The sequence below is a fragment of the Panulirus ornatus genome, chromosome 19, assembly GCF_036320965.1.
Source record: "Panulirus ornatus isolate Po-2019 chromosome 19, ASM3632096v1, whole genome shotgun sequence".
Taxonomy (NCBI): domain Eukaryota; kingdom Metazoa; phylum Arthropoda; class Malacostraca; order Decapoda; family Palinuridae; genus Panulirus; species Panulirus ornatus.
This window is the reverse complement of record NC_092242.1, coordinates 43,525,751-43,534,582: the sequence shown is the minus strand read 5'-3', so window position 1 is coordinate 43,534,582 and position 8,832 is coordinate 43,525,751. Positions and strand designations below refer to the sequence as shown.

Sequence of the window (8,832 nt, the reverse complement as noted above, 5' to 3'; positions counted from 1 at the left end):
TACCCATTTTTGCTTTCCGAGATAATGTTCTCGACTTCCACACATTCTTCAAGGCTCCCAGGATTTTCGCCCCCTCCCCCCACCCTCTGATCCACTTCCGCTTCCATGGTTCCATCCGCTGCCAGATCCACTCCCAGATATCTATAACACTTTACTTCCTCCAGTTTTTCTCCATTCAAACTTATCTCCCAATTGACTTGACCCTCAACCCTACTGTACCTAATTACCTTGCTCTTATTCATATTTACCCTTAACTTTCTTCTTTCACACACTTTACCAAACTCAGTCACCAGTTTCTGCAGTTTCTCACATGAATCAGCCACCAGCGCTGTATCATCAGCGAACAACAACTGACTCACTTCCCAAGCTCTCTCATCCACAACAGACTTCATACTTGCCCCTCTTTCCAAAACTCTCGCATTCACCTCCCTAACAACCCCATCCATAAACAAATTAAACAACTATGGAGACATCATACACCCCTGCCGCAAACCTACATTCACTGAGAACCAATCACTTTCCTCTCTTCCTACATGTACACATGCCTTACATCCTCGATAAAAACTTTTCACTGCTTCTAACAACTTGCCTCCCACACCATACATTCTTAATACCTTCCACAGAGCATCTCTATCAACTCTATCATATGCCTTCTCCAGATCCATAAATGCTACATACAAATCCATTTGCTTTTCTAAGTATTTCTCATATACATTCTTCAAAGCAAACACCTGATCCACACATCCTCTACCACTTCTGAAAACACACTGCTCTTCCCCAGTCTGATGCTCTGTACATGCCTTCACCCTCTCAATCAATACCCTCCCATATAATTTACCAGGAATACACAGATATTATTTATCTATTGATCATTTATTTTGCTTTGAAGCTGTCTCCCGCGTTAGCCAGTTAGCGCAAGGAAAGAGACGAAACAATGGACCAACCCACCGACGTACACATATATATACATACACGTCCACACACGCAAATATACATACCTATACATCTCAATGTATACATATATATGCACAAACACACATATACATATATACACATGCACATAATTTATACTATCTGCCTTTCTTCATTCCATCGCCACCTCGCCACACATGGAATAACAACCCCTACACCCTCATATGTGCGAGGCAGCGCTAGGAATAGACAAGGAAGGCCCCATTCGTTCACACTCAGTATCTAGCTGTCATATAATAATGCACCGAAACCACAGCTCCCTTTCCACATCCAGGCTCCACAGAACTTTCCATGTTTACCCCAGACGCTTCAAATGCCCTGCTTCAATCCATATATAGCACGTCGACCCCGTTATACCACATGGTTCCAGTTCACTCTATTCCTTGCATGCCTTTCACCCTCCTGCATTTTCAGGCCCTGATCACCCAGAATCTTTTTCACTCAATCTTTCCACCTCCAATTTGGTCTCACACTTCACCTCTTTCCCTCCAACTCTGACACATATATCCTCTTGGTCAGTCTTTCCTCACTCATTCTCTCCATGTAACCAAACCCTTTCAAAACACCCTCTTCTGCTCTCTCAACCACACTCTTTCTATTACCACACATCTCTCTTCCCCTACTATTACTTACTCGATCAAACCACCTACACCTCATATTGTTCTCAAACATCTCATTTCCAGTACATCCACCCTCCTGCGCACAACTCTATCCATAGCCCACGCCTCGCAACCATACAACATTGTTGGAACCACTATTCCTTCAAACATAACAATTTTTGCTTTCCGAAATAATGTTCTCGACTTCCACACATTCTTCAACGCTCCCAGAATTTTCGTTCCCTCCCCCACCCTATGATATACTTCCGCTTTTATGGTTCCATCCGCTTCCAAATCCACTCCCAGATATCTAAAACACTTAAGTTCTTCCAGTTTTTTTCCATTCAAACCTACTTTCCATTTGACTTGACCCTCAACCCTACTGACACTCAACGCTACTGTACCTAATAACCTCACTCTTATTCACATTTACTCTCAACTTTCTTCTTTCACACACGTCACCAAACTCAGTCACCAGCTTCTGCAGTTTCTCACATGAATCAGCCACCAGAGCTGTATCATCAGCGAACTTCTCAAGCTCTCTCATCCACAACAGACTGCATATTTGCCCCTCTTTCCAAAACTCTTGCATTCACCTCCCTAACAACCCCATCCATAAACAAATTAAACAAAAATGGAGACATCACACACACCTGCCGCAAAGCTACATTCACTGAGAACCAATCACTTTCCTCTCTTCCTACACGTACACATGCCTTACATCCTCGATAAAAACTTTTCACTGCTTCTAACAACTTGCCTCCCACACCATAAATTCTTAAAACCTTCCACAGAGCATCTCTATCAGCTTTATCATATGCCTTCTCCAGATCCATAAATGCTTCTGAAATCACACTTCTGAAATCACACTGCTCTTCCCCAATCTGATGTTCTGTACATACCTTCACCCTCTCATTCCAACCCTCCCATATAATTTACCAGGAATTCTCAACAAACTTATACCTCTGTAATTTGAGCACTCACTCTTATTCCCTTTCCCTTTGTACAATGGCACTATGCAAACATTCCGCCAATCCTCAGGCACCTCACCATGAATCATGAATACATTAAATAACCTTACCAACCAGTCAACAATACAGTCACCCCTTTTTTATTGAATTCCACTGCAATACATTCCAAACTTGCTGCCTTGCCGGCTTTTATCTTCCGTAAGGCTTTTATTATCTCTTCTCTATTTACCAAATCATTTTCCCTAACCCTCTCACTTTCCACACCACCTCGACCAAAACACCCTATATCTGCCACTCTATCATCAAACACATTTAACAAACCTTCAAAATACTCACTCCATCTCCTTCTCACATCACCACTGCTTGTTATCATCTCCCCATTAGCCCCCTTCACTGAAGTTCCCATTTACTCCCTAGTCTTACGTACTTTATTTAACTCCTTCCAAAACATCTTTTTATTCTCCCTGAAATTTAATGATACTCTCTCACCCCAACCCTCATTTGCCCTCTTTTTCACCTCTTACACCTTTCTCTTGACCTCCTGCCTCTTTCTTTTATACCTCTTCTACTCATTTGCATTTTTCCCCTGCAAAAAGCGTCCAAATGCCTCTCTCTTCTCTTTCACTAATAATCTTACTTCTTCATCCCACCACTCACTGCCCTTTCTAAACAGCCCACCTCCCACTCTTCTCATGCCACAAGCATCTTTTGCGCAATCCATCACTGATTCCCTAAATACATCCCATTCCTCCCCCACTCCCATTACTTCCATTGTTCTCACCTTTTTCCATTCTGTACTCAGTCTCTCCTGGTACTTCCTCACACAAGTCTCCTTCCCAAGCTCACTTACTCTCACCACCCTCTTCACCCCAACATTCACTCTTCCTTTCTGAAAACCCATACAAATCTTCACCTTAGCCTCCACAAGATAATGATCAGACATCCCTCCAGTTGCACCTCTCAGCACATTAACATCGAAAAGTCTCTCTTTCGCGCGTCTGTCAATTAACACGTAATCCATTAACGCTCTGTGGCCATCTCTCCTACTTACATACGTATACATATCTATATCTCGCTTTTTAAACCAGGTATTCCCAATCACCAGTCCTTTTTCAGCACATAAATCTACAATCTCTTCATCATTTCCATTTATAACACTGAATACCCCATGTATAACAATTATTCCCTCAACTGCCACATTACTCACCTTTGCATTCAAATCACCCATCACTATAACCCGGTCTCGTGCATCAAAACCACTAACACACTCATTCAGCTGCTCCAAAAACACTTGCGTCTCATTATCTTTTTCTCATGCCCAGGTGCATATGCACCAATAATCACCCATCTCTCTCCATCAACTTTCAGTTTTACCCATATTAATCGAGAATTTACTTTCATATATTCTATCACATACTCCCACAACTCCTGTTTCAGGAGTACTGCTACTCCGTCCCTTGCTCTTGTCCTCTCACTAACCCCTGACTTTACTCCAAAGACATTCCCAAACCACCAAAGGGGAAGAGTGGTTTGGGAATGTCACACATACATATATATACATATGAAAAATGTAAGAAACAATTCAGAAAACTGAAACTTCTAGCTTGAAATGAAATGAAAAAAATGAATGTCACATAATGGTTCAACCTCTGGCTATAGAAAAAGGAAATGTATAATTTATTCACTTTCATATATTCTATCACATACTCCCACAACTCCTGTTTCAGGAGTACTGCTACTCCGTCCCTTGCTCTTGTCCTCTCACTAACCCCTGACTTTACTCCAAAGACATTCCCAAACCACCAAAGGGGAAGAGTGGTTTGGGAATGTCACACATACATATATATACATATGAAAAATGTAAGAAACAATTCAGAAAACTGAAACTTCTAGCTTGAAATGAAATGAAAAAAATGAATGTCACATAATGGTTCAACCTCTGGCTATGGAAAAAGGAAATGTATGTAAGGCATGTGTACGTGTAGGAAGAGAGGAAAGTGATTGGTTCTCAGTGAATGTAGCTTTGCGGCAGGTGTGTGTGATGTCTCCATTTTTGTTTAATTTGTTTATGGATGGGGTTGTTAGGGAGGTGAATGCAAGAGTTTTGGAAAGAGGGGCAAATATGCAGTCTGTTGTGGATGAGAGAGCTTGAGAAGTTCGCTGATGATACAGCTCTGGTGGCTGATTCATGTGAGAAACTGCAGAAGCTGGTGACTGAGTTTGGTGACGTGTGTGAAAGAAGAAAGTTGAGAGTAAATGTGAATAAGAGTGAGGTTATTAGGTACAGTAGGGTTGAGTGTCAGTAGGGTTGAGGGTCAAGTCAAATGGGAAGTAGGTTTGAATGGAGAAAAACTGGAAGAACTTAAGTGTTTTAGATATCTGGGAGTGGATTTGGAAGCGGATGGAACCATAAAAGCGGAAGTATATCATAGGGTGGGGGAGGGAACGAAAATTCTGGGAGCGTTGAAGAATGTGTGGAAGTCGAGAACATTATTTCGGAAAGCAAAAATTGTTATGTTTGAAGGAATAGTGGTTCCAACAATGTTGTATGGTTGCGAGGCGTGGGCTATGGATAGAGTTGTGCGCAGGAGGGTGGATGTACTGGAAATGAGATGTTTGAGAACAATATGAGGTGTAGGTGGTTTGATCGAGTAAGTAATAGTAGGGGAAGAGAGATGTGTGGTAATAGAAAGAGTGTGGTTGAGAGAGCAGAAGAGGGTGTTTTGAAAGGGTTTGGTTACATGGAGAGAATGAGTGAGGAAAGACTGACCAAGAGGATATATGTGTCAGAGTTGGAGGGAAAGAGGTGAAGTGTGAGACCAAATTGGAGGTGGAAAGATTGAGTGAAAAAGATTCTGGGTGATCAGGGCCTGAAAATGCAGGAGGGTGAAAGGCATGCAAGGAATAGAGTGAACTGGAACCATGTGGTATAACGGGGTCGACGTGCTATATATGGATTGAAGCAGGGCATTTGAAGCGTCTGGGGTAAACATGGAAAGTTCTGTGGAGCCTGGATGTGGAAAGGGAGCTGTGGTTTCGGTGCATTATTACATGACAGCTAGATACTGAGTGTGAACGAATGGGGCCTTCCTTGTCTATTCCTAGCGCTACCTCGCACATATGAGGGTGTAGGGGTTGTTATTCCATGTGTGGCGAGGTGGCGATGGAATGAAGAAAGGCAGATAGTATAAATTATGTGCATGTGTATATATGTATATGTGTGTTTGTGCATATATATGTATACATTGAGATGTATAGGTATGTATATTTGCGTGTGTGGACGTGTATGTATATATATGTGTACGTCGGTGGGTTGGTCCATTGTTTCGTCTCTTTCCTTGCGCTAACTGGCTAACGCGGGAGACAGCTTCAAAGCAAAATAAATGATCAATAGATAAATAATATCTATGTATTCCTGGTAAATCATATGGGAGGGTATTGATTGAGAGGGTGAAGGCATGTACAGAGCATCAGACTGGGGAAGAGCAGTGTGGTTTCAGAAGTGGTAGAGGATGTGTGGATCAGGTGTTTACTTTGAAGAATGTATGTGAGAAATACTTAGAAAAGCAAATGGATTTGGATGTAGCATTTATGGATCTGGAGAAGGCATATGATAGAGTTGATAGAGATGCTCTGTGGAAGGTATTAAGAATGTATGGTGTGGGAGGCAAGTTGTTAGAAGCAGTGAAAAGTTTTTATCGAGGATGTAAGGCATGTGTACATGTAGAAAGAGAGGAAAGTGATTGGTTCTCAGTGAATGTAGGTTTGCGGCAGGGGTGTATGATGTCTCCATAGTTGTTTAATTTGTTTATGGATGTGGTTGTTAGGGAGGTGAATGCAAGAGTTTTGGAAAGAGGGGCAAGTATGAAGTCTTTTGTGGATGAGAGAGCTTGGGAAGTGAGTCAGTTGTTGTTCGCTGATGATACAGCGCTGGTGGCTGATTCATGTGAGAAACTGCAGAAACTGGTGACTGAGTTTGGTAAAGTGTGTGAAAGAAGAAAGTTAAGAGTAAATGTGAATAAGAGCAAGGTAATTAGGTACAGTAGGGTTGAGGGTCAAGTCAATTGGGAGAGAAGTTTGAATGGAGAAAAACTGGAGGAAGTAAAGTGTTATAGATATCTGGGAGTGGATCTGGCAGCGGATGGAACCATGGAAGCGGAAGTGGATCAGAAGGTGGGGGGATGGGGCGAAAATCCTGGGAGCCTTGAAGAATGTGTGGAAGTCGAGAACATTATCTCGGAAAGCAAAAATGGGTATGTTTGAAGGAATAGTGGTTCCAACAATGCTGTATGGTTGCGAGGCGTGGGCTATGGATAGATTTGTGCGCAGGAGGATGGATGTGCTGGAAATGAGATGTTTGAGGAAAATGTGTGGTGTGAGGTGGTTTGATCGAGTAAGTAACGTAAGGGTAAGAGAGATATGTTGAAATAAAAAGAGCGTGGTTGAGGGAGCAGAAGAGGGTGTTTTGAAATGGTTTGGGCACATGGAGAGAATGAGTGAGGAAAGATTGACCAAGAGGATATATGTGTCGGAGGTGGAGGGAACGAGGAGAAGTGGGAGACCAAATTGGAGGTGGAAAGATGAAGTGAAAAAGATTTTGTGTGATCGGGGCCTGAACATGCAGGAGTGTGAAAGGAGGTCAATTAATTGAGTGAATTGGATCGATCTGGTATACCGGGGTTGACGTGCTGTCAGTGGATTGAATCAGGGCATGTGTAGCGTCTGAGGTAAACCATGGAAAGCTGTGTAGGTATGTATATTTGCGTGTGTAGACGTATGTATATACATGTGTATGGGGGTGGGTTGGGCCATTTCCTTGCGCTACCTCGCAAACGTGGGAGACAGCGACAAAGCAAAAAAAAAAGAAATATATATATATATATATATATATATATATATATATATATATATATATATATATATATATATATATATATATATATATATATATATATATATATATATATATATACATATATATATATATATATATATATATATATATACATATATATATACATATATATATATATATATATATATATATATATATATATATATATATATATATATATATATATATATATATATATATATATATATATATATATTATATATATATATACATATATATATATTATATTATATCCCTGGGGATAGGGGAGAAAGAATACTTCCCACGTATTCCCTGCGTGTCGTAGAAGGCGACTAAAAGGGAAGGGAGCGGGGGGCTGGAAATCCTCCCCTCTCGTTTTTTTTTAATTTTCCAAAAGAAGGAACAGAGAAGGGGGCCAGGTGAGGATATTCCCTCAAAGGCCCAGTCCTCTGTTCTTAACGCTACCTCTCTATCGCGGGAAATGGCGAATAGTATGAAAAAAAAAAAATATATATATATATATGTATATATATATATATATATATATATATATATATATATATATATATATATATATATATATATATATATATATATATATATATATATATATATATATATATATATATATATATATATATATATATATATATATATATATATATATATATATATTCCTTCTCCACCTCTGTTGCCACTGCCACACGCTCGAAAAAGGAATGGTTTGACGTAACTTATGAGAAAGTGGATGGAACAAAATTCACAGTGAAGGGTAAAGAAGGAGACAACCTGCTAGACATCGCTATCAATAATGACCTGGACCTTGATGGCTATGGTGCATGTGAGGGAACATTTTCTTGTTCTACATGTCATTTGATCTTTAAGAAGGAGGACTTTGACGTAATATAAGATCCATGCACCTATGAAGAACTGGACATGCTAGATCTAGCTTGTGGCCTCACAGACACCGTCACATCTCTCCCCCAACGGGCGGGGACCTGAGAGCCAACATCGAGGGGTTACTAAAGAAGTTCAGAGTGACGAAAGAAAACGAGAAGGAGAGTGAGATCTTCACGCTGGCCAACCTCGACAACGGTTGTATACGAAATTTCATCGTGAAGAAGGTGGACGAGTCGAGGTCTCAGATGAGGACCTCTGAATCCCCCCAGCCCTCTGAACATGAGGTGGACATCAACAACCTAGATGGTTCAAAGTTCACCACCATCCCACTGAAGTCAGATGAGGTAGCCAAGAGACAAATGGCCCCTGAACCTGATGAGTCAGATGATGCTTTATTAGATCATCTCGTCCCGATCACATCATTCAGAGCGATACCAGTTTGCATCAGCCTTCACTCCTGCCTACAGTAGCATGCTTTCCGACATGTTTCATGAGCTCCTCTTAGCCAACGGAA

At 40.9% G+C, this 8,832-nt stretch overlaps 1 protein-coding gene across 1 annotated transcript in view; it reads left to right on the top strand.

The window, feature by feature from the left end:
* Positions 1-8,832, top strand: part of LOC139755696 (glutamate receptor ionotropic, kainate glr-3-like) — a 59,699-nt gene that overhangs the window by 15,638 nt on the left and 35,229 nt on the right. The window contains exon 4 of the mRNA XM_071674342.1: positions 8,383-8,662. Coding sequence (XP_071530443.1) covers positions 8,383-8,662 — 280 coding nt within the window. The remainder of the gene's footprint in view (positions 1-8,382; positions 8,663-8,832) is intronic.